The sequence below is a fragment of the Halichoerus grypus genome, chromosome 9 (genome assembly GCF_964656455.1).
Source record: "Halichoerus grypus chromosome 9, mHalGry1.hap1.1, whole genome shotgun sequence".
NCBI classification, from domain to species: domain Eukaryota; kingdom Metazoa; phylum Chordata; class Mammalia; order Carnivora; family Phocidae; genus Halichoerus; species Halichoerus grypus.
The window spans coordinates 122,133,777-122,158,093 of record NC_135720.1 but is presented as its reverse complement, the minus strand read 5'-3'; the positions used below and the strand labels follow the sequence as shown (position 1 = coordinate 122,158,093).

The window sequence follows — 24,317 nt, the reverse complement described above, 5'->3', positions numbered from 1 at the left end:
CAGTCCAGAAGCTGGATGGGAGGCCAGAGAAAGAAAACGATCCAAAGAACAGAGGAAGAGGGTCTAATTATGACCTATGATAAAAATAGACTCATTATACTAGACAAACATTTTTAAATCCTTCCTCTTTCTCATAACCTCATTGTGTTTTATTCAGGAATTGGCCACCAGCAAAAAGGATTTATTTTTAGTGTTTTAAATATTCACAGCTCCTACTACCACCCAGTATTCAGCTCATTCACAATAAGACAATCATTTACTGTAGCACAGTTAAAAGAGACTTACCCTCTCTGTTACTTTATCAACTTCTATATACATGAAGTTGAGGTTTTGATCAAAATGTTGGTCTTTGAATACACCTTTCCGAATCATCTGGCAATAAAGCAAAATAAAACTTGGGTTTTGAACTATTATGAAACAGTCTGGCCTACCAACAATTTGATACATAACAAGTCACAAATAGGACTTATTTAGTCTCCTCATTTAAGGATTCACTTAGATTCCTTGCTCTGGAGAGTCTAACATCTTTGAAAAAGCTAATATAAATGCTGTGCCTGAAACTACTCAGTAACTTGAAATTATATTTTCCCAGGCAGTGACTTAAACCAATTATAATATCACATTGTGCTTTCACTATTCAAAATTGGGACTCAAACAAAGACAAAATCATTTGTTCCTAGGAAAAATATTACACAGTTGGGGCCTTTTTTCTTGGCAGCTTAAGAAACCCGATGACGTTTTACAAATTATGTTCCAATAGCCCTGAAATGATATAGGTCAGACCTCATTAAAACAAATACCAACATAACTAATTTCTGTGTAACTTATTCTAAACAAGTCCAACATGAGAGAATTTGGACAGTACCTAAAAAACGTAATGGCTTCTGACCTATATGGGGAAAAATCTGTATAATCTCTCAGAAATTCAGCAAATAAGCTGAAATCATCCCCTCAGACAGGTTTATAAATGCCTAAAGTTTCTGCTTCATTTCTGAAACTAATTATTGTGGCTGAAGCATTAAGGGTGAGTTTTATGTTAGAAAGATGTCAATTTTAAGTGAGTTTTTCTTGGTACCTTCCTTTCCCAAATAACTTCCAATCTTTAATATAAACTGATTGCCATCAAGTTCCTTTTGCAATATTCACCCGTCATTCTCTGACAACTGAGCCCTTCTTCACATCTGAACTAACCTGACCTGCATCTTTTTTCATTCCACCTCTCAAGCATGTTTGGTGCTGTTACCAATAACGGTGTGCTCCCAAGGCTGCTTCTCTGCCCATCATTAAAGGATAATAAATGGAACAAGGGAAGAACAAAGATATGAAACAGTCATATATACATGTATGTTGCTTAACAAATTTATGCTCATCAATCTCTCTTCCTCAATTCCAACTCTAAACTATGGCCCCCTACCCTCCTGCTTAATTTAAGAGAGTAAAGAAAAGCAGAGAGACATTAGAGGGGAACAGGAAAATGGAGTTCTCTTACTCACTTTTGATAGCTCTTGGCTGATTAGACCCACTATTTTTTAAACAGCAGAAATAAAAAAAAGCTAAGGAATTACAGTAGCCATACATCTGTCTTTCTGAAATGGTTTTACAGCCACTAGTGATGAGTAAAGTGTCAGCAATCCACTGGTCTACAGTAAACTACTGCTAAGACCTTGGGGAAAAAAAATAATAGCTCGCACTAATGTCCTACCTTATTCGGCATCTTTCCTTTGAGATCCATGGCGAGCTTCAACATATGGTTATTGGTTTTGCCAGGAAATAAAATTTTTCCAGTGTAGAGTTCATATAAGGTACAACCTACAGACCACATATCTATACCATAATCATAGCTTTTACCTATAACTGAAAACAAAATGGAAGTTTAATACATGATGTCAGAAATAATCAACTATTTATTTTCATTAATAGGGGATTAATTTAGCTTGGCCTACATAACTGCAATCTTAATACCTCGCTTTGGCATTAGCCTCATGTTTTTTCCCCACTAATTCTTAACAGACTCTTAAACTTAAAAACCTTAAAAAATGAGGGAATGCGGAAGGAATGGGGGGAGGGGCAGAAGGAAATGTATATTTCTTTTCTCATTTCACCTTTGGTGGAGGTGCTAACCAGCCTCAACCAAGGCAACAGGAAGAGCAAAAACAAAGGTCCCATACAATCCATAAATTTGATAATCAGACCTTGAGTAATCAAGAGCAGTCTTCTAAAGCCGAGGATTTTCCACAATTGTTTTGCTACTCTTGTCAGACATGATCAAGATTCCTGTCACAACTACCACCATTCCACCTGAGGAGGATGAACTTGCTACGGTTCCCTTCCTCATCAATGACCTCGTGCAGCTGCTGAAGTGCGATGGAAAACAGTACTTAGACATTAAATATGCTGTTTCCACTGCATATGATGGCCCAGGTCAAAGAACATTTGAAGAAACTTACTGATTTCAGGAGCACGATAAAATCTACTGACAAGATAAGGTGTTATGTCATTATCCGCAACATGTGAAGCCGACCCAAAATCGCAGAGCTTTAAAATAGTTTTTGATTCATTAACCTGCAAAACATTTTATCATGGAAGTTTAATTCATGCCAGAAATAATTAAGACAAGTAATCAGATAAAAATAATTGGCTTTGAGAAGTTACTTCCAATACTGAAAACAAAGTTACCCGTTTATAATTCCTTTTCTAATTATAACTCAATTTCCTAATTATAAAAAATTAAGAGCTATCAAATATTTGATTATAATTAGTAAAATAACTTTTTTCAGTGAGGAAATATGGGATAATACCAAGTACACTTAATTTTAACCAATGCTACTTTGAAAAGGGAGGGGTAGTAAGAGAAAAATCTCATTGAAGTAAAGCATCTTCTAAAAATCCCCAGAATACCTGAATAAAGTTGAGTTACTATTTAAAGGAACATGAAGACAATTCATTAATAAGGGATCAGACTTAGATTAACTTTCAATTGATTGAAGGTAACTTTCAGTTGCCAGAAAATTACGATAGCAATGAAAGCAGAGGATGATTCAGATTAAATCTGGACAAAAACAGAATAAAAACATTCTTCATCCGAAGCTGCTAGACCATCCCAAATTTAGCAATCACTTCAAGTCTAAAAAATATTAAATCCCTTAAATATAAAGAAGGTATTAGTCAAGAAAATGTTAAATATATTTGGCACAACTGATAAATATGAACTCTATATTAGTTATTTGTTTCTTTTTTTCCTTTGTAAATACTTCAACATACACAGTAACAGTGACATCTGCTGAGAAAGGCTGGAGTTGCTCCCATGGCTGCTGCCACTCATGAGTCAGAAGCATGTTCAGGATTAACAAGTGAAGGTAATTCATATTCCAGAGTCCCTTCCCCCCTTCAAAAGAGACACACACAAATTCCGAGTTGGGACTTGAACTTGGCCTACGGTTCCCACCCCAAAGAAACTTAACACTTTAAATAAATAGTCCTAGCCACTTTCTACTGGGATATCATAAAGCTTGGTCAGTGTTACAGATTGGCCCATTACAGATGATATCCACAGAATTAAGCTATTAATGGAAATGATTATTTTTCACTGCCATATTCATAACCATTCTCTTCACCTGGGGAATCAAGAAAATCGGTATCTTCAAATGCACAAGTACTTCCGAAACTTTTTAAAGTCTAAACTGCATTCAGCTACTTAAGGATGCAGTTTAAAACCCAGAGAAATCCCAAGACAATTTTAAAATTAAAACCTATCAGTAGGACTCCTGGGCTGGCTAAAATGCCTTCAACAACCTCAGGGTATCCACACTTATACGCACTCCTCCTAGACAACATTTATCCTCCCTGAGGAACATGGTGCTCCTACCACACTGATGGTTGAAATCCTGGGCTAAAAGCTTTGGGTTTTCATTCACAAACAGCTCCCTCTAGTTTCTGATGTCTACTTCCTCCTTTCTCAGGAAGGAGACAACATTCAATGTCTGAAGTCCATGTGTAAACTTATACTAGAGTAGCAGTAACTCAAGGAAAATAAAGTTTTAAAAACAAGAGCTCCTAAGATACTGGCAAATGTCTTACTCTTTAACTCCTACGGTGGTTACACAGATGTTCACTGCATAGTTACCTTTAAATTTTACGTATTTTATACGTCCTTTGATACAGATGGTATACTTCACAATTTAAAATAGAGAAACAAAACTGAGGTAAAAATTAACTATGAAGTTGAAAAGTCTACAATTCAATCCTAACATGAAGTCTACAATTCATTTATTTCACTGTAATTACTTAGCTCCTCTAACCCCAGGTTATATTAGATGTGTAACACACTGTAAAGTCAAACAAAACCTATTAAGATGGAATGTCTCATTATTAACGTGGTAGTCTGGAAGGATATATTTTAAGATATTAAAAAAGAAGAAAAATCTGAACTAAGAGCTAAGCTACTGATGAGGAGTCCTTAACAAACTTTAATGGAATCATAATCTTCTAAAAGTGGTACCTGGGTGGCTCAAGTCAGTTAAGCACCTGCCTTTGGCTCAGGTCATGATCTCAGGGTCATGGGATAGAGCCCCACTTTGGGCTCCCTGCTCAGTGGAGACTCTGCTTCTCCCTCTCCCGCTGTCCCTCCCCCCTGCTTGTGCTGTCTTAAATAAATAAAATCTTAAAAAAAAAAAAAGAAAGTGTAGAATGTTATTAGCAGACAAGGTAGGAATTCCCCAAGTTGTGAACACACCCCCAACTCTGAATACCTCAGAACAGGGGTGAAGAAATGGCGCCAGGGAAGGAAGTGGTATGCGTGTATTCATTGCTCCCCTATGATAATGTATTACTTCTAAATTTAAAAAACACAAACCCTGTGAAAGCTGCATATTACCATCCCAGAAGTCTTTAGTTAAGAGATGAAGAATGTGAAAGGAACGCCTTTCAACGTAACATCTAATCACAACCTAGCTCTGCTGTCTTTGGGCCCCTCCTGGGCACCTATAAAACACTACTCCATACCTCTATTTAAAAGATAATTCCTGGGCGCCTGGGTGGCTCAGTTGGTTAGACGACTGCCTTCGGCTCAGGTCATGATCCTGGAGTCCCTGGATCGAGTCCCGCATCGGGCTCCCTGCTCGGTGGGGAGTCTGCTTCTCCCTCTGACCCTCCCCCCTCTCATGTGCTCTCTCTCTCATTCTCTCTCTCTCAAATAAAAAAAAAAAAAAAAAAAAATCTAAAAGATAATTCCTTAAATGTCTCTAAGCCTGTCAGACCACAAATTAGAGAACAAAGAGCTGTGAACACCATTTCAAAACAGCAACATGTGCATTTTTGTGTTTAGATACCAGAGGAAGCCTATCATTACTACATTAAGGCACTTTTGGGATTTGTGTGTACTCTAAATCCATCAATCTAAGGGAAAAAATTGAGACAATAGCCTACTTCCTCTTTCTTTATACTTTACTATAAAATTTCATGGACCAATTTCCAAAAAAGTAAACACTGGTTAAGTCCTTTGTAATGAGTAATATGTTGAGTTATTAAGACATCATTTCTAGAATAATACAGTGGTTATCACATTACTGGCAAGAATCTATATGGATATACAAGGTAGCCTGATTGTTTGACTTACCAGGATATTGTCTGGCTTGATATCTGCATGTAGGATATTGCATCTTTTAAGGAGTTTTAATGCCAAGAACAACTGCTGACTGTAGGATCTTACAGCTTTAATATGAAGACCAACATCCTTACCATATTTTTTTAACACCTCTCGTAAATTCATACTTTTAGGAGAGAAAAAAAAAAACCCACAAAATTAGGGCTTAAAATGCAAAATGGAAATAAAAAAGGCAAAACCATGTTCAAGCATAAAGTAAAATCAAATCCAAAACATTAACTAAAATGAAAGTATCTGTTCATGAGCCCAGATGTTCAAAAAATTATTCTACACTAAAATGAGAGCACATGAACCTGTATATAAATAAGACAGTTTTCCAATAAAACTCAATTTTCAAAATAAATGGAAGGGAAGACACACAATGGTAAAATTCCTATTGATTTCAGAATGGGTTTACATTTGAAAGCCCAAAACTGAAGCCATACTTTTGAAGATCAAAACTATTTCTACTTCACTACTCCCATTTCTTTTTATTACATGTGATCCTTCCTTGGAAGTATTTAACTTTCAGAGAATATCTGTTGAGCTGAAGGCTACATAAGGTTAGTATGTGACACATAATATGTGGTCAATTATGGTCTACATTAATGATTGTCATGAAGCTAGTTCTTAACCAAAAGTAAAAAAAAAAAAAAACCAGAGCTAACTGGAAAAAATAAACATACAGAAATCTGTCATGGTGTTTATCTAAATTTTTAGTAATGTACAGGTTTGACAGTGTACCTTAGAGGCTCAAATACGAGACAGAGATGCTGTTTGTGATAAAAGTGTCTGAAGAGTCGCAAACAATGAAATTTGTCATCAGGATCAGCATCATTAAGTTTTTTCAGGAATTCTAGTTCTTTTAAGCCAGTTTTTTGCCTGAAAAGAAAATTAGTTCAAAACTGAATACAGAATTTAAGAAAACTAAACAATATTTACTAGTTCCAGTCTGATTTACCATAGGTGATAAGTAGTTTGGATTTTTAAGTACTAATAGTAAATCTGTTGAGGAATGACAAGTCTGTATGTCACTCACACAATACTTTATATTTAGTGAAATATGGTTTCCACGGAGCTTATTTCCACAATAATTAACAGAAAAAAACACTGGAGGAACAAACCCACCTTGCCTGAAGGGAATTCAATCTTCCACATTTTCTTTTTTCTCTGGGGGTGGGGGGGTGTGGGTGGAGGGAGAGGGAGAATCCTAAGCAGGTTCCACGCCCAGCTCAGAGCCAGATGTGGGGCTCAATCTCACAACCCTGAGATCATGACCTGAGCTGAAATCAAGAGTTGGACGCTCAACTGACTGAGCCATGCAGGTGCCCCCAATCCTGCATATTTTTATTTAAAAAATGTCTTGATGTAAATGCTATTTTAACAAAAATGGAACCACACTATATAAGAAACTAAGAATGGATGTCTTACCAAATATTAACATTTGGTTTTCCTCTAAAATTCTAGTTCTAATTTGTCAATAGGCCATATTTTTAAAATGGCTTTAGAATATTCTCTAAGCCTAGGGCAGCTGAATATGTTAATATACATCTGTAACAGTTATTCCCAGTGTTTTAAAGCCGATGGCAAGTTGACTTTAACATCAGCTCAGTGTGTGGTATAGACTGTGCTTATTAAAACCTATGGGTATGGCAATTACCTCTATTATATAAAAGAAAAAAAGGCAGCAGATTCACTACCAGACTTCTGTTATTTTATAACTTCAATACTTTTACAGATTGTGTTACTTTTTAAAAATGTTCATTTGTGACTACCTGTGTTTTTAGGTTTCATTACATAGGTCTTCTGAACTTACATGAGCTCATTGTTTCTGATGATTTTTACTGCCACTTCTTGGTTGGCTCTTGCATTATCTCTGGCTCGTACGACATTACTGAAGACACCCTGGCCAGTGTAGCCATACACATTGTAACGCTTATCTAGGACTTCACCTATGTTCACACCTGAAAAAGTAAATTAAGAAACGGGAATTTTGACCATAGTAAATACTTAACAAAACTATGAGATACATATAATAAAGCAAAAAGAAACACAGTGCAGTCACTTAAAAAAAAAAACGTGTCAAATCTCTACTGTGTGCCTGGCTTCCTAGACACCACGGAGAATCAAAGACGAGCCTCCATCAGTCACTCTTTCATAATGTGGTTCAAGCTGCATGCCCACTTCCTATCAACTGCTAAGGATTTTAACATTGAGTAGGGAAGAAATGTGCTCACTGAAGTGTTTCCAACTGTAGTCCTGCATGACAAATACTGCATGACTGGCATCCCAAGTTCCTGTATGTCGTTTTTCTTGGTTTCAGATCAAGACGAGCAAGTGACGTTCCCCCTTCCTCCTGGAGGATTATCTCATGGCTGAAAACAACTTTGAATAGATTTAAGTTGCACATCAAGTCTTCACCTCACTTCTATTCATGAAGCTCCTGAGCTGCTTACCAGAATACAACATGGGTTCATGCAGCTATTAGATGTGCCACACATTTTAAGTGATGGCATTGTGACGTGACTTTCAGAGTTCTCCAACATGTAACTTCATCAAGCAACATACTTCTACAAAATGTTGTAACGAACCCTAAAACTAATCAGAACTGTGAACTTACGATAATAGCCTTCTGCATCTGTCCAGTTATCCCTGAGGTTGGGATTCTCTTTGAAATCTTTTCCAATGCCAGCAGCCCGAAGACGAGCACTCTGAAATGGAGGAGGCAACAAGAGAGCCATTTATCTAACGGCTACTACTCATCAGGCAGATACTTAAAGCACTTCCTTTAAAACCAAAATGGGGAAAACCAGCTATAATTTAATAAAAACATTTTAGCCAAATTAAGTCAACTCCTACCGTCACCTACGTAAATGCAATACAGCTGGAAACATGACTGATTACCGAAGTCTCACATCACAGTAATGCTCAGGAAAAAAATTAACAAAGTTATCTTCAAAAACTCTTAGTAATATGACTAGGGGATTATAAATGAAAATAAAAACTCAAAACCAGATCTGGTTTTTACAGTTATTAATAGACAGAGGAGGACAAAAATTATAGATGGGCACTCAGTTAACAGTGTTCAACTCTCTCCTACCAATTTTCACATTTCTTTTACTGCTTTGTCCACGAAACACCCCTTGATTTCTCTTCCCATACATGCTGCACTAACAGTTGGGGTGAGAAATTAAGAGTATGTGTAACTTCTGAAGAGTATGACACATCACTTTCCGTGAAACCCGGAAGACCCTTCACTATCATCCAAGTAAATGATGGGCGGGGATACTTTCACTGGCTTAACCATTTCATCCTCTCTTAACCTAGCTTTGTTTTGGTGTTCCCGTTGCAAAATAGATACATTACTTAAGCCAATGACCAATGTCTTCAGGGTCCTGGACACAGACTGTTTAATCTTACTCTCTTTTTTTCTCTATTTTATGTTTGGCCCTCCACTTTCCCTTGCCAAAGCCTCCTTATTTCTCATGTTCTCTTGAATTTATAATGAAAATGGTCTCATACTTTTAAGTATGTTAAAACTTTTTCAAGAAAAGTCATTAATAGCTAAAAAACCAAAATTTCTTAACCCCTTCTTTGTAATAACATTCCCAACTCTTCAGTGAATGTATTAGGATCCAAATCCTAAGTTCTCATTCACCCACAATATAGAAACCCAAAGTGGACTCTGTTTTAATACAGGCCTGGAAATTACTGACATCATCTTGTCTCAGCTAACTATGTACCCCCGCCCCCCTGCCCCGGTTTGTAAATCCAAAAAAAAGTTGTTTCAAAAAAATAACTACACGTTTAAGTCATTTGGTGTTTAACTTTTCGGAAGCTCTCAAATTGTTCTGCCATACTTTTAAAAATCTTAACCTAATTTTAGACTTAGAGAAATGCTGCAACACTAGTACAAAGAGTTTCCAGATACCCTTCATTCAGACTGTCCAAGTGTTAACATTTATTAATTTGCTTTATCCTTTTCTCTCTCTATATATAACACACACACTTATTATATATATATGTACAATTATTTTTTTTAATAAAGATTTTATTTATTTGACACACACACGGGGGAAGTAGGGGGCGAGCAAGCACAAGCAAGAGGGAGAGGCAGGCAGGGGAGAAGCAAGCTCCCCATTGAGCAAGGAGCCCGATGTGGGGCTTGATCCCAGGACCCTAGGATCATGACCTGAGCCAAAGTCAGCCGCCTAACCGACTGAGCCACCCAGGCACCCCTATATATATATTTTAATAGTTATGTTTTTATGACTTAAAATTACTTACATCAAAGTAGGCAGCAAACATATCATCAGATTCGGTAAACATATCAGGTGCCAAGAGCTTTTTCTGAGATGAACCTTAATGGAAATTAACAGTAATATTTGAAAAATGAAGGGATACAAATTAAAACACAAATAAGTCATCAATGTAATATCACTAGCAATTCAAACCTGCACATCAGTTTTTCACTAATACCCAACTTAAAGTCACTTTGTAACACTTAAGATCTAGAAAGCTATCCATTTTTTACTAAAAGGATGCATTTTAGAAAGTTGAAAGACCTAATGTCAGTACTTTCTTGACTGTTAAATTAATATGCTAATAGCTAAATAATAATTATGTATTAAAATCAAAGTTCCTCTTTAAAAAATTCCATTTCCAAATTGCAACTTAAAATCTCAGAAGGTTAATACCCCCACTATAGATCTAGATCTCTATGTATCTCTCCCCTAAAAAGTCCAATAATCCCCAAGAAAAACTGGGCAAAATAAAAGGAGTTCCTTAAAAAAAGAAAGGAAGAAAGAATGCAAGGGCTTTAAGGATATGAACACACACCCAATCTCACTTATAGTAAGGGAAATGCAGATTAAAATTATAAAGAAATACCCTTTCTCTTTTGAGATAGGCTAAAAAACCTGAAAGTATGACAACATCCTGGTAACAAGGCCCTGATAAGCAAGTACTCAAACATTACTTGCAGGAGGCAAAACTGTGCAAGCCTTACAGAGTGAAATTTGGAAACATAGCACATTATACTCTTTTGACCCAGCAACCCCACTTCTAGGAAATTATTTCAAAGACACAGTTTTAGCATTAAAAAAATGACTTAATGCACAATGCCATTATAATTAATGCTCCAATGAATAATAACAACTGGATACAACCCAAACATCCACCATTAGAAGACACAGTGAGTAAGCCTTGGCACATTCATTACACTGGAATAGCACAGAGCTGTAAAAAGGAATGAAGATCTTTTCATACTGATGAGTGTGTGTATTTTTGTGTGTGCTTGTGTAGGCAAAATACAAATACACATGTGAAAGACATTTTAATAATCAAATAGAAAATTCCTAAAAATCAAAAGCAATTAAAATAAACCCAAATCTATCAAATGGGTGGTATAACCATACCAAAGTATTTCAAATGACTTTACACCCTGGAATGTATCCCAAGGATAAAAAGAATCATTAAATTTTCAATTTGCATTCACTACATTCAATATTGGTGATCATACTGATAACTGTAAATAAAAGCTTCAAAATAACCTAAATAATCAATGTTATTGGGAATCATGTTTTTCACTATAAAACAAACAAGTCGAAAATCAAAGATGTTAATAAAAACCCTGTAATCTCAAGTTTGAATTGGCAATTTTTCAGTATGAACCTCCCCTTTCCAAAAATGCAGAAATGCACGTCCTAGCTTGGTCCACTGAAAAATCCCATGAATAATGGGCACTCCTAAGTGCTTTGTGAAGTCTAAATGGCATTTCCTATTAAATGGAACCAGGGTTCCTTGGAGCAATAGCTGCTTCTATTCTGGGACAAGATATGCACAAGGTGAGCCTGTGATATCTTACAATGTGGTAGAACGGGAGTCTGCAAACTACAGAGTGGGGCAAATTTGGTCCCCTGCTTGTTTTTATATGGCCCATTTTTACATTTTTAAAGGTTTTAGGGAAAAACATAAGAATATTTTGTGACATGTAAAAATTATATGAAATTTAAGTTTTGGTGTCCACACAGTTTTTTTCAGAACACAGCTGCTTTGGCATTACAACAGCAGAGTTCAGTAGTTGGAACAGAGAAAAAAACGCATAAATTACAAAAGCCTAAAATATTGACTATCTGACCTTAAACAGTTGCCAGCCCGTCCTAGAAAGAAACATAATATATTAATACCAATAAATCCTGTAGGGTTTAGATCAAAAAGACATTGGAAACCAACTTAAAAATGCTCCCTCCCTCCCCATCTCAGTTGGAGAGAGAATTTTAGTACATAATGATACCAAATAATAAAAACCTAACAGAAACAACCCAAATCTCACTGGTCATCTCTGGAGGTTGTTAATGTACCAGTTCTATTCCACCCTAAGTTATCAGTCAATAAAAGAAAATAACCAAGCACTTATCCTGATTTTCCTGTACAAACTATATTTCTTGGTTAACGAAAGAATGGAAACCTCTTCTTTTACAGAATTATAGCTAATAATTCAAAAGGAATTATGGAAATTTAAGAATCACGGCTTCGGAGTGTGCCCACCTGCCCCCACCCCTCATGAAATAGTGGATCTAAGGAATGATGACCAATGGCTGCTGAAACTGCCAGGTGAACAGCTGAAGGGCAACTTCATGTTGGACAGATGTGATCATCTTATCTAAACACACAATCTCAATATGAATAAAAATAGGACAAGCACACAGCACTTGATGCGATGCAAGTACACACCACCACTTAGGCAGTATTCTTGCCAAAAAAAATTAACATATATCTACTCAGGTCTCTTACACTTATACTAGTTTATAAGAAACCTGGAGAATAGAAGAAATAAAGATAAATGAAACAAGAATGTGGCAAAATCACAAAAGAAAGAAAAGTTTATAGGACACATGGCCTCAGCATCCTCACAAGAAAATGGGAAGGATGAGAATAACTACTAAAGACTTGGAGATTAAAAGATGTGCATCTTATTTGGATTTTGATTCAAACCAACCAACTGTAATTAGAAAGATATTTAAAAATGATCAATTCTTTAGGTATAATGTTTTTTATTTTTAAAAGATTTTATTTGTTTACTTAGAGAGAAAGTGCGAGCGGGAGGGGGGGGAGAAGAGAGAGAAGCTTCAAGCAGACTCCCTGCTCAGCATGGAGCCCAAAATGGGGCTCAATCCCAGGACCCTGAGATCATGACCTGAGCCGAAATCATGAGTTGAACGATTAACTGACTGAGGCACCCAGGTACCCAAGTAATTTTTTTTTTTTTTAAAGTCCTTATCTAAAAGAGCTACACAATTTCATTTATGAAATGAAATCATGGCTGGGATTTGCTTTAAATGACTCTAGCAAGCAAAATAGAAGGTCATGACAACATTTTTTTTTTTTTTTAAAGTAAGCTCTATGCCCAACACTGGGCTTGAACTCACAAACCCGAGATCAAGAGTCACATGCTCTACTGACTGAACCAGCCAGGTGCCCCAAACAGAAGGTAATGAATACATGAGATTCAGTATAATACTGTTTAGGTTATGTGAACTAATCATAACATTTATAAAGGACATTCACTGGGACACATTTGACATTGTTATTACCCTAAGATTTAGGAGGGGCAATATCTCTAATCCCTTTCACTTTTACCCATCTCAAAACAATCTTTTTCATTATTTACAGAGCTAAAAATTCAGAGAAAAGCACGTCAAAACAAAAATCTAACTTACCATTATTCTGTTCAACAGTCATTAGATTATGCTTGGCTTTTACTGAGGCCTCAAATGTATCAACGTTTTCCCGTTCATACTCTTTCACATCAGCAGCTACCCTTTCCAGAATGTCATCCGGAGAAGGTGACCGTGTACAGGTACTGCTCTGAGGGCTGCTTGGTTCAGATGGCACAGACATATTGCTATCTTCAGCAAGATATTTGTATTTCTGTAACAATAATACAACATATTATTTTCATAAAATCTGATGCATATCTGCTAAGAGGTATTGCACTGAAAAGACTGTCAATGTTAAAAACTTTAAAAAGGTATTGATGTCTTGATTGAATCAGATCCACAATCCCTTACATATATTTCCAAAATCCACAAAACTCTGAAAAAGTTTTTCTACGTTTGGTGCACATTCATTAGGTGACAAAACCTCACCTGAACAGATGCGATACTATTTGTAGTCTTATTTTTATCTCCCCCAGTGTGAACATAGTATGTCTCATTGCAGAAATACTAATGTGTTTGATAGTGGGGTGCTGTTCTAGACCCCACTGATGGGGCTAAATAATATACATAGATGCACCATATTACCTTTCTAAAATTCAAATAGTTCTGAGTTCTGAAGCACATCTGGCCCCAAGGGCTGGAGATAAGGGATTGTGGACCTGGGCAAGAACAAAAAAAGATTCAACCAAGTCTCTAGGGATATCAGTTTAATAACAACAATTTCATCAGTGTCCCAGAAAAGCAAGTTTCTCTGGAATTCCAGTTTTGCCCTACATCCTCTGGTGATTCAAGTTCTTTCCTTTGCTCTGACCTCCAGTGCTAGATTTATGATTTGCTATGTATGTGTAAGCTGGCACAACTATTCTTTCCTTTTGCCTGCTGTCTTCCTTATAGTATCTAAACATTTTTCACTTCTTCCAGAATGTGTTCTTTACTCCATCACTCACCTTCCCATGATCAAGAGAAAGCATTACACTTTACAGGGACTGCCATCCACAAAGGATCTAGTGGCCATGGCTCTATCTCAGGATGCCCGAGGCATAACAGACAATCTTCCAAGGAAGGTAATCTTAAATGACTACACAAAGACTTATATACAACACCCTCTCCCCACCCCATTTGCTTAATCACCTACCTCTAAACTACTTTTAAATTATTTTTGAGATGTCCCATTTAAGCAATCACATTTACACAAGAAAATCTGTTATTTTTTTAGACATTAAAATGGTTTCCCCCCCGACATAGAAACAGGTATAATTACATAATTTTTTGCTAAATGAAATTCCAAAAAACAAAAACAAACCAAAAAAAAAAAACCACTTCAAATTTTGCCTTATAGTTTATATCTGAATCCTAATATATAACAAAAAAAGGGCAACCATTTCAACTTAAGAAATCATCTTTTCAAATCTCATAATTTCACATATACATTTCCTTAAGACTTAATCAACTGCTACTACCATCGATTCTTTATTAAAGTAAAAACCCTTTTGCTAAGAGAGTAATTATTTAAAAAGATTGCTCAAAACTTTACTAATATCACATACCTGAACAATTGCCTGCCTCTGTATTCTTCTCTGTTCTATTAGGGCTTCTTCATCTTCTTCCTCTACATCAAAGTCTTCAAGGCTTAAAAAAAAAAAATTGCACATATATACACACAATTTCAAACATCCTTAGACAGTCACAAACCATAACTATTACACAGTTTAAAAATAAAAGCTAGAAAACATAGGTCATCCGCAAGTTCCAGCAAAAGTCTTAAGCCATCTTACTCTCTTTATCCTGTTTCTAAACTCTCAGTTGCCTGGTTTGGAATTCTGGCAAGTAATTTAACCCTCTGTATTCATTTTCCTCCTCACTTGTTTCATGGCACCAAACTAGGGAACAAAAGATCCTCAAGTTCAAAAAAGTGACCCCTGGCTCTACCATGACCTTGCTATTACTAAAGTCACTTCACCTAGCCAGCCTCAGTTTTAACCCCTAACAGAGTAAGAGACACGTAAGAAAACTAGTACCTTCTCTGGGTCACAGAAAGCTATAGATCCTTGGAAAGCTATGGATCCTTTCCCTATCAAAAATATGTACGTAAATATTCGCATACAATCTGACGAGGAATGTGGCTCTACCCGCAGACACTGCCCCACTGGTCCCAATTTCCTCCCGAAGAACTCCGAATCTTTACAATCCCTCCCCGAACGGCCTCTTTTATGATCTGCTGAATGTTCACTCCACACCAGTAAGCAAACTGCACTCTCAAGGTATCAGGATCTACGTTTAACACCCTTCCCTTAACTTGCATATCACCTAGCTCTGATTGGGCTTTCTTGACCTTAGCACTACTGACATTTTGACAATTCTTTGTTATGGAAGAGGGCGTTGTCCTGTGCATTAGCAGATGTTGAACAGTATCTCCGGTCTCTAGCCACAAGATGACAACCAAAAATACCTTTAGATATTGCCAAAATGTCCTCAGAAAGGCAAATTACCCCCAGCTGAGGACCACTGCTCTAAATTATCTTATTTTTTGAGATGTTCTATCTAGACAACTGAATTCACATTAAAAAAATTTTATCCACTAGACAGTGAAATGTTTCTGTATTTTCCACACTGTAACAGGCATACCTAACACCAGATAGCTTCAACTGCAAAGGATGGGTCATTTTACACGAACTGAGAAGTTTAAAAATTACTATACCCCCCACCCCCAACCACTGTAAAACTGGTAATCAAGATTGGTAGGGCTATCTAATAGATCTGTTGTCTCTAACAAAAATGAAAAAGGGAAGGCTCATGATATTCACTCCAGTCAAAACTGGAACCTCTAAATTCAGAAAACCATGACCTATGCCATATAATTTTAACCTATAAAATATACACAAAAAATTAACTTTTAAATTCAGGACCTAATTAATAGATTCACTTACAATATCCAGGTGGAAATTAAAAGATTTCCAGGTCAAACAGTACTTGTCTAAATTGGAAAAAGGAAATTATGGGAAAGTCCATTCTTACTTATCATCAGATGAAGATTCTTGTTCAACTTTCATTCCTTCAGAAAGACTTCCTTTAAATTTATCTTCCTTTATTTTGCTTCTGCTTCTACGTCTACGACCACCCCGTGATCGAGACCGCCTTCTCAAGCGTGACCGGCTCCTCCGACCTCTGTCCCTATTGGGGGGGGGGAGGATCATACATACACACATTTTAAAGGTCAATTAAAGGTAGAGAAGTTGTGGGTGTGTTGGGGGCAGTAGTATACAGAACTCTTTGTACTTTTCAAAAGCTCAATTTTGCTGTGAACCTAAAACTGTTCTAAAAATGAAATCTTTTAAAAAGGGGTTAATTAAAAATTTAAAGTAAAATAACAGATCAGAAAGATTGGGTTAATCAGCTTAATTGAAGATAACTAAAATACAGGTATTGTTCTTACTGGACTGCAAAGGGGCACAAAAGAACTCTGGGGGCAACAGAAATGTTCTTGATTATGGTGATTATGTGTTTGTCAAAACTCATATAACTTTACACCAAAAAGGGTGAATTTATTTTATGTGAATATGTTTCAATAAAACCGAGTTTAAAAAGAGATCACTGCTAATAAGGTATAGAAAAGACAAATCTGACAAAAATTCCAAGTCTAATTAACATGCCCCTCAGACATTTTTATAAGTGCATAAAGATCTTGCCTCATGTGTAACAGAAACTGATATTACAGCTCAAGCATTAAAGGTGAAGTTTATGTTGGAAAGATGCTATGGAACTCCAAACAAAAGGCTGCTAAGTCTACAAAGAATTGGCAAACTCTGGTTAATGTCACATCTGACTACCATGCTTGTCACATTTCTCAAGAAACCTTACTAAAATAACATGAAAGGAACAACTGAAAAGAAAACCCTCAGGCAAAGAGAATGAGAAGAACTATGACAACAGAAATGTCAACAAAATCTTGATGTGCAAATTGGATAGAATAGTAATAAATCAAATTTAAATATCAGTCCAACAGGAACAGACAAGGTAAATAAGAAACAAGTAAATGCATGCCACAAAACCCAAGAAAGCCTCACGAACTGGAGACACTGTATTCTGCTGGATGTGGTGTGAGGTAAAAGCTAGAAAGAACTGGTTGAAAGCCTTAGCAACAGCTTGCCTCTGTATAGTTCAAATGCCAAAAATCCCCCTTCACATTCTGGCATAATACTTAAAATTTATTTTATAGAGAGGTGTTGGTTGTTATAAAAACTGACCCAAGGTAGCAGGGAGGCACAGTACTGAACATTAAAGGATTAAGGGAAAGTCTACATTATGAAGAACCACAACTCTCCAGGCAAACATGACAATATTCTCCAGCAGATGAGAGGATTCTGGAAAACTGCTAGCCCAAAAGAACAGGACTATAGCCATTGATATGCTAAAAAGATTTAGTTACACTGAAGTGATACCCACTAATCCACAAATTCTACATTCCCAGAATGGAAGAAAGCTTCCATTCAGCTTTCACAGTGGCTAAGTTTTAAATGAGAATAGGCAACAAGAAGGATCCAGCTGTTTATGAGTAAAGTCCTCAAATGAAAAAAGGTAAGGAACAACAAAAGGAATCTGGGAAGAAACAAAGTATAGGTAAGAAAACTATCAAGAACAAAAACTCCATAAAATAAATTCATTATCATCTTTGACCTAAAAGATGCTATTTCTATAAAACATGAGTAAAATGTCATAAAAAAAATTAAACAGCCAACAAGTCTGAGAAATAAAAATAAATATACATGAGCACAGGGGAAAAAAATCAATAGAAAGGTAAGAAGGGTGAATGGGAAAATCTCCTAGACTGAAATTAGAACAAAAGGACAAACATCAAAGAGGACTGTGTGTGTGGGGAAATCAGTGGAACAATACAGAAGGTCCAGTGGGGGGGGGGGGGGGGGAGAGACAATGGGCAAGAAGGAAACCAAAACCAAAACAAAAGAGAGAAAACTTCCCAGAATAGGCAGCCATAATATTTCTGCTTTAAAGGGCCTACTTAGTGCCCAGCAAAATCAATGGGAAGAGACATGCACCAAGGCACATTATGGTGGAATTCCAGAATGCAGGACATTTATTATAAAAAGAGAGGGAGAGAGAAAAAGCAAGTCCTCTAAGAAATGCCCAGGCATCAGAACAGGACTTCTCAATAGCAATATTGGAAACCAGAAATCTGTGGAATAACAATTTCAAAGTTCTTAAGAAAAAAATTATTTCAACTTGCAATTCTACTCCTTGACAAATCAAATCAGCAATGGGGATTTTAAAAAAAAGGGGGGGCTTTTAAGAAACAAAAGTCCCCAAAAATGTCCTTTTCATAGGAAGCTGTTGGAGATGCATTAACAAAGCAAGGAAGTAAAACCTGAAGATGCTGGATACAGGAAAGGGAACCACAAAATAAGACAGAAACAAGGGAATATCCAGAGGACAGAAAAGGGAAAAAAATTCTACAATATAACTGTACAAGCAGACCTACTAGTCAGTTTGGAGACAGAAGGCTAGAAGCATTAGGAGGAAGGTCTTTCCTTGCCCCCTTCCCCTGACTACTTGCTCAGCAATGAGCAATAGGCACAAGAGCATAATGACTGTAACAACATAGAGAAATGTGATACAATTAGGTAGAAAAGAAAGTGTGATGGGTGGAATTAAAAAAAGTAATTGTTGGGGTGCATGGGTGGCTCAGTTTGTTAAGCGTCCAACTCTTGATTTCAGCTCAGGTGTTGATCTCAGGGTTTTGAGTTTAAACCCCATACTGGGCTCCACTATGAGCACGGAGTCTACTTAAGAAAGGAAAAGAAAAGAAATTGTCCAAAGTAAGATTGAATCAATAGATAACATGGCAATAACTTCAAAAATTTAAACATACACAACCTCAGACAAAGCACTTCTACTTCAAGAAATCTAGTATACAAAAATACTCAGAGATAATGTAAAGATGTATCCACTGGTTGGAATATAAGCCATTGGTGTGCTGTCTTTTTAAACTACATTCATGTATTAGTTCAATTAAAAATGTTAAAAAATTGGTAAATGAAAAGTCCACTTATGTTTGAGTTAAAATGTTTAACACACAGGGCTGCGTGAGTGGCTCAGTCGGTTAAGTGGTAGACTTGGTTTCAGCTCAGGTCATGATCTCTGGGTTGTGAGATGGAGCCTGAGGCTGGCTCTGGGCTCAGCAGGGAGTCTGCTTGAGATTCCTTCCCTCTGCCCTTCCCCCCACTTGCATGCATGCTCTAAAAATAGATACACCTTTAAAAAAGTATTTAATGTATATACTTTAAAATGATTCCTGCTTTACAAACCAACATTTTGATTAACCAATTCACTACATGTGCTTTACATAAAATGGTTTCTACTACTGTGAGTTAAAGAGGTTTTTGCCAAGAGAGTCTTTCACAACTACTGAGGCTATCATCTTGAGGTCATGTTCTAAGGGGACCAAATACAAGTTAATAGAAACATAGAGACCTGCAATTACATAATGACTGGAAACTGGGCTACTTATTACCTTATGATCTATCCTGCTTAAAACAAAACAAAACAAACCAGTAAGCATAGCTCACGTAATATTTCTTTCTTAAGTAGAAAAAAAAAGTGTTCCCCTTTCAAAAGATTGAGTTTTTAATGAACCACTGATTTAAATTTGAAAAAAAGATAAAGAAAAATCAGTGTATGTGAAATATCACATGTTGGTAAAAAGGAAACTATATGGGATCACAGCTTCAATTTTTCACAGAGAAAAATGGTCTTTAAGGAAACCCACCCAATGAGCTGATATGAAGCTTCAGAAGCATACAGAGTTTAATGAATTAAAAAGGTCAACATATGTAACATATCTCTACCTCCTCCGAGGAGACCTGCTTCTTCTCCTGGGTGACCTACTACGTCTGAGTGGGGAACGAGACCGTCTTCTGATGGGAGATCTACTCGCTCTTCTTCGGGTTGGAGACCACCTATTGATCGGGCTGGCATCTTTTGATCTTTCACGTCTACTGAGGATATCATCTCGAGGTCGAGTTCTTAAGGGGACCAAATACAGGTTAATAGAAAAATACATTAAATTAATGAATTTGTTTTGCACATAAAAGACATCTTAAGAAAGGGCACACTAACCTGAAGACAGAACACACAGATTAACATGTTTTGCAACAAAACTTGAATTCAGAAAATCACAAATGACATTTTGGTGTTATGGTATGCACACAGTAGAAGGTCTACTTCCTCTGGTCTCACAATTTGAAAAATTATAAAGGTTATTCACGTTGTTAAACCACTGATTCTAATTCCAGATAAACAACTCAAATAAAACTTGTCTAAGTAACAGTATTCCATTTCCTCAGTTTGAAGACTGTTTTCTTCCTAAATTTTGACATTTTTGTAATATAGTCTTATTTTTAATATATTACATACAACAGCATCTTACAATCACTGTTACCCTTACAACAAAGAAAATCAAAGTGAGGGTTTAGAGAAAGGGACAGTCCATCTAGTCAAGGAAATACATATTGGTGTAACTTTCCTGGAAAGACATTCGATAATACTTCATAAAATGTAAATGTACGTTACCTTAGACTTTGCAGTTTCACTTCTATGAATCTATTCTACAAAAAACTTCACATATAAACAATGGACATCTTTGCATACAATCCTGAAAAACTGGAACCAACCAAAATTTTCATGTTTCAGTGAGGGAATGATTAGAGGTGACCCTTGAACATGGGTTTGAACGGCACAGGTTCACTCACATGCAGATTGTTTTTACAGTACAGTACTGTAAATGTATTTAGTCTTCCTTAGGATTTTCTTACCTCTAACTTACTTTATTATAACAATACAGTATATATGATACTAGAGCATACAAAATACGTGGTAAGTTATTGGTAAGGATTCCAGTTAGCAGTGGGCTATTAGTAATTAAGTTTTGGAGGAGTCAAAAGTTATATGCCGATTTCTGACTGTGTGGGCGACTGGTGCCCATAACCCCTGTGTTGTTCAAAACTCAACTTTGTATATCTATACTGTGAAATATGCTGCTGCTATATAAAGAGCTAAAAAAGATCTTCGCTGTCACAGAAATGTTTCATGAAAAAAGCAAATCACATTTTAACATGTAGGACTCCATTTCTGTATGAAAGAACATTCATATAATTGTACGTGCATAAAAAAAGAACTAGAAGGACATATTTTTATGACTGGTAGTGGAAGGATGAAAAGGTAAAGACTTTACAGGCTTCTGCCTTATCTGAATTTCTAATTAGTATCTTGGTCTGTAATTAAAAAAAATTGTTTCAAATATTCAACACTAGTCCTTAATAAACTGCTCTGAATTTCCTTTTCAAAGGGAAGACAAATTGAAAGAGACAAAGATCACTTAGAAACACTTTAGAGGACATAATCAGCAACACTAACAACTGTCTCAATTTAGAAAGCTAAAGGAAGAAGGGGGCCATTTAATTACAATGCTACTTAGAAGAATTAAGAGTTATCTAAGATGCAGCACTTTGTGAAAACAGCATTCTTGAAATTTTTCAGAAAAAACGATTTAAACCTCAAGGTCAACTTGTATTTATACTCACACACAATACGTGGCTAGGAATTTATATCTTTACATAGTATAAGCCAACCTTCTTTTAAGCTAAACCTGGCTGATAATTTCACATGTCCAATTATTCAACATAAGGACACTAAAAAAAATCAGTTTCTAAAATAGTTTAGTCTAAACAATCCCCACCCACTCTGCTAAAATCCTTCATGTGCCTTAATTACCTATTAGTTCTATGATGCTAGGTAAATGGAATAATCTCTCAATCTATTTTCTCATTTATAAATTGAATATGAGAGTCACTCCACTTTATGAGGAGAGATAATCAGGAGAATTTGAGGAAAAAACCGATGGGCTAAAAGCATTATACAAATATGAATTATTTTCATTATTATTGGTAAAAAAAATAAAATCATTTCTTACACTGTTCTTCTTCCTAAACTTAAGACATACTATTTTTTTTAAACAATGAGATGAGATTATAGGTATATGAATTAGTAACAAAAAAATGTCCACTTTCAATTTAATTTTATTTTTGGGGCAAAAAAAAATTTGGTAGTTCCAATTTACATTGTTGGAATTCAAAATCATGCCAATTCAAATGAATGGATACATCACAATCCTTAAATTGACACCTCCTTTTTTAAAGTTAAAAATTTCAGCCTGTACCGTTCAATGAAAAATCCCCACTCTAGAAATTCCCCTCACTTCCCATAAATGGGAATATATGAATGGGTATACATAGATTTATCAGCCAAATTACTTGGATTTAAAGCACTGATTCTGCAAAATTGATACTAAATTAAGAACCTGGGGGAAAAAAACTGATTCTGTCACCAAGTTCAGTATTTGTAAATCTTTCAGTCAAGCTACTCACTGAAAAAAGCACAAATATTAATTTAGTTAGTGGACAGGATCTACTTAAAACTGTAAGACTGATCACACTACCTCATTTTTTATTGTCCACAAGTTCTAGTTTCTCCTTTTTAAAATCCGGTGCATTGGTAAAAAGCATTAACATTTTGAAAACAAGTTACCTTGGAGAAGAAAGTCGTCTCCTTTCTGGTTCTCTTCGTTTTCTTTCCAAGGATCGGCTCTTGGCTCTTCTACCAGGAGACAGAGTTCGGGAAGGTGATTTGCTTTGTTTAGACCTTCTGTCATTTACAAGTGGAGATCTACTTCTCCTTGATTTATCCCGTTGTTTTGGAGACAAACTTCTTCTTTTAGGACTTCGACCCGGTCTTCTACTGGGTGACCGATTTTCTTTCCCAGAAGAAGCATCTTTAGAGGGAGATTTAATTGGCTTCTTTTCTTTATCCGTGTCAGACCGTTTTGATTTTCTCTCTTTGGACCGTGATCTTCTGTCTTTGGATTTACCTCTTAAGTCAACTGGGGATCTGGATTTTTTGCCTCGATCACGACTTCTACTTTCATTTATAATTGGGGATTTTTTTCTATCTTTTGACCTACTTTTATCTTCAATTTTAACCTTGTCATCAGTAGGAGATCTGGCCTTCCCAATTTTCTCTTGAGATCGCCTTCTAAGGGTAGGAGATTTTGATTTCCTTGCTTGATCTTGAGACTTACTTCTCTTGGATGGACTTTTGGACTTTTTCCTCTCCTTTGACTTGCTCCTAGTTGTCTTCTCTTTAACTATTTCAACACCTCCCTTACTTTTCTTTTTATCACTCCTATGTCTAGTCCGTTCTTTGGATCTGCTTTTACTTCGCTTTTTCGTACTATTTTTATTGTCCATTAGTTCAAGTTTCCCCTTTGTACTTGATGATCTGGTACTAGACCTATTTCCATTTCTTGCTTTTTCATGAATCTCCCCCTCTTCTTCAGAGCCAGACTCATAGCCTTGCAATATGAGCCCCATCCCAGATTGGACCTTTCCTTCCATTAACTCATTATCAAGTTCAGCTTTAATCAAGGCTCTCTGTTTTTCCAAGTCTTCCAGCAAAGCTAAATCATCAAGTTTAGTTCTTTTTGCTGGAGACATACCTTCTTTGTCAGAAGCATCAATAACCTCTTTTCTTTTGTGTTTCTTATGTTTATGCTTATGTTTATGTTTTTTATCCTTGTCTTCTTCTGAGGAATGTTTATGTTTCTTATGTTTACTTCTGTGTTTATGCTTCTTTTTTTTGTGACGACTGTGCTTATTTTGAGACTGGTCTTCTGATACTTCTCCATTTTCTTCATTTACACTCTTTTCAGAATTATCAGCATCTTCCATCCTATAAATTTATCAAACACATTTTAAAATTTTATCATTTATCAAGCATTTAGTCATAACAAAATAATGATAAAATACATCTCAATGTAATACATGAAGTTAGTCACTGAAATATCTTCAGAACAGCTTCAGACATTTAATTGCAAAGATATATGGCAA

General features: G+C 36.1%; 1 protein-coding gene across 18 annotated transcripts in view; it reads right to left on the bottom strand.

The window, feature by feature from the left end:
• PRP4K (pre-mRNA processing factor kinase PRP4K) overlaps nt 1–24,317 on the bottom strand; it is a 38,210-nt gene that overhangs the window by 5,503 nt on the left and 8,390 nt on the right. For 14 of the 18 annotated variants that reach the window (XR_013441363.1, XR_013441362.1, XR_013441366.1 and 11 more), the window contains exons 2-14: nt 22,960–24,159; nt 20,223–20,399; nt 16,378–16,533; nt 14,910–14,991; nt 13,363–13,573; nt 9,929–10,002; nt 8,262–8,352; nt 7,458–7,605; nt 6,386–6,523; nt 5,615–5,768; nt 2,448–2,562; nt 1,703–1,854; nt 286–372 (exon numbers count right to left, since the gene is read on the bottom strand). Coding sequence is in view for 3 of the 18 variants with exons in the window: in XM_078055640.1 (XP_077911766.1) it covers nt 286–372; nt 1,703–1,854; nt 2,448–2,562; nt 5,615–5,768; nt 6,386–6,523; nt 7,458–7,605; nt 8,262–8,352; nt 9,929–10,002; nt 13,363–13,573; nt 14,910–14,991; nt 16,378–16,533; nt 20,223–20,399; nt 22,960–24,159 (2,785 nt within the window). In the remaining 15 variants the exon portion in view is untranslated. The other 4 variants (XM_036081496.2, XR_013441374.1, XM_036081497.2 and 1 more) reach the window with 4 other exon arrangements.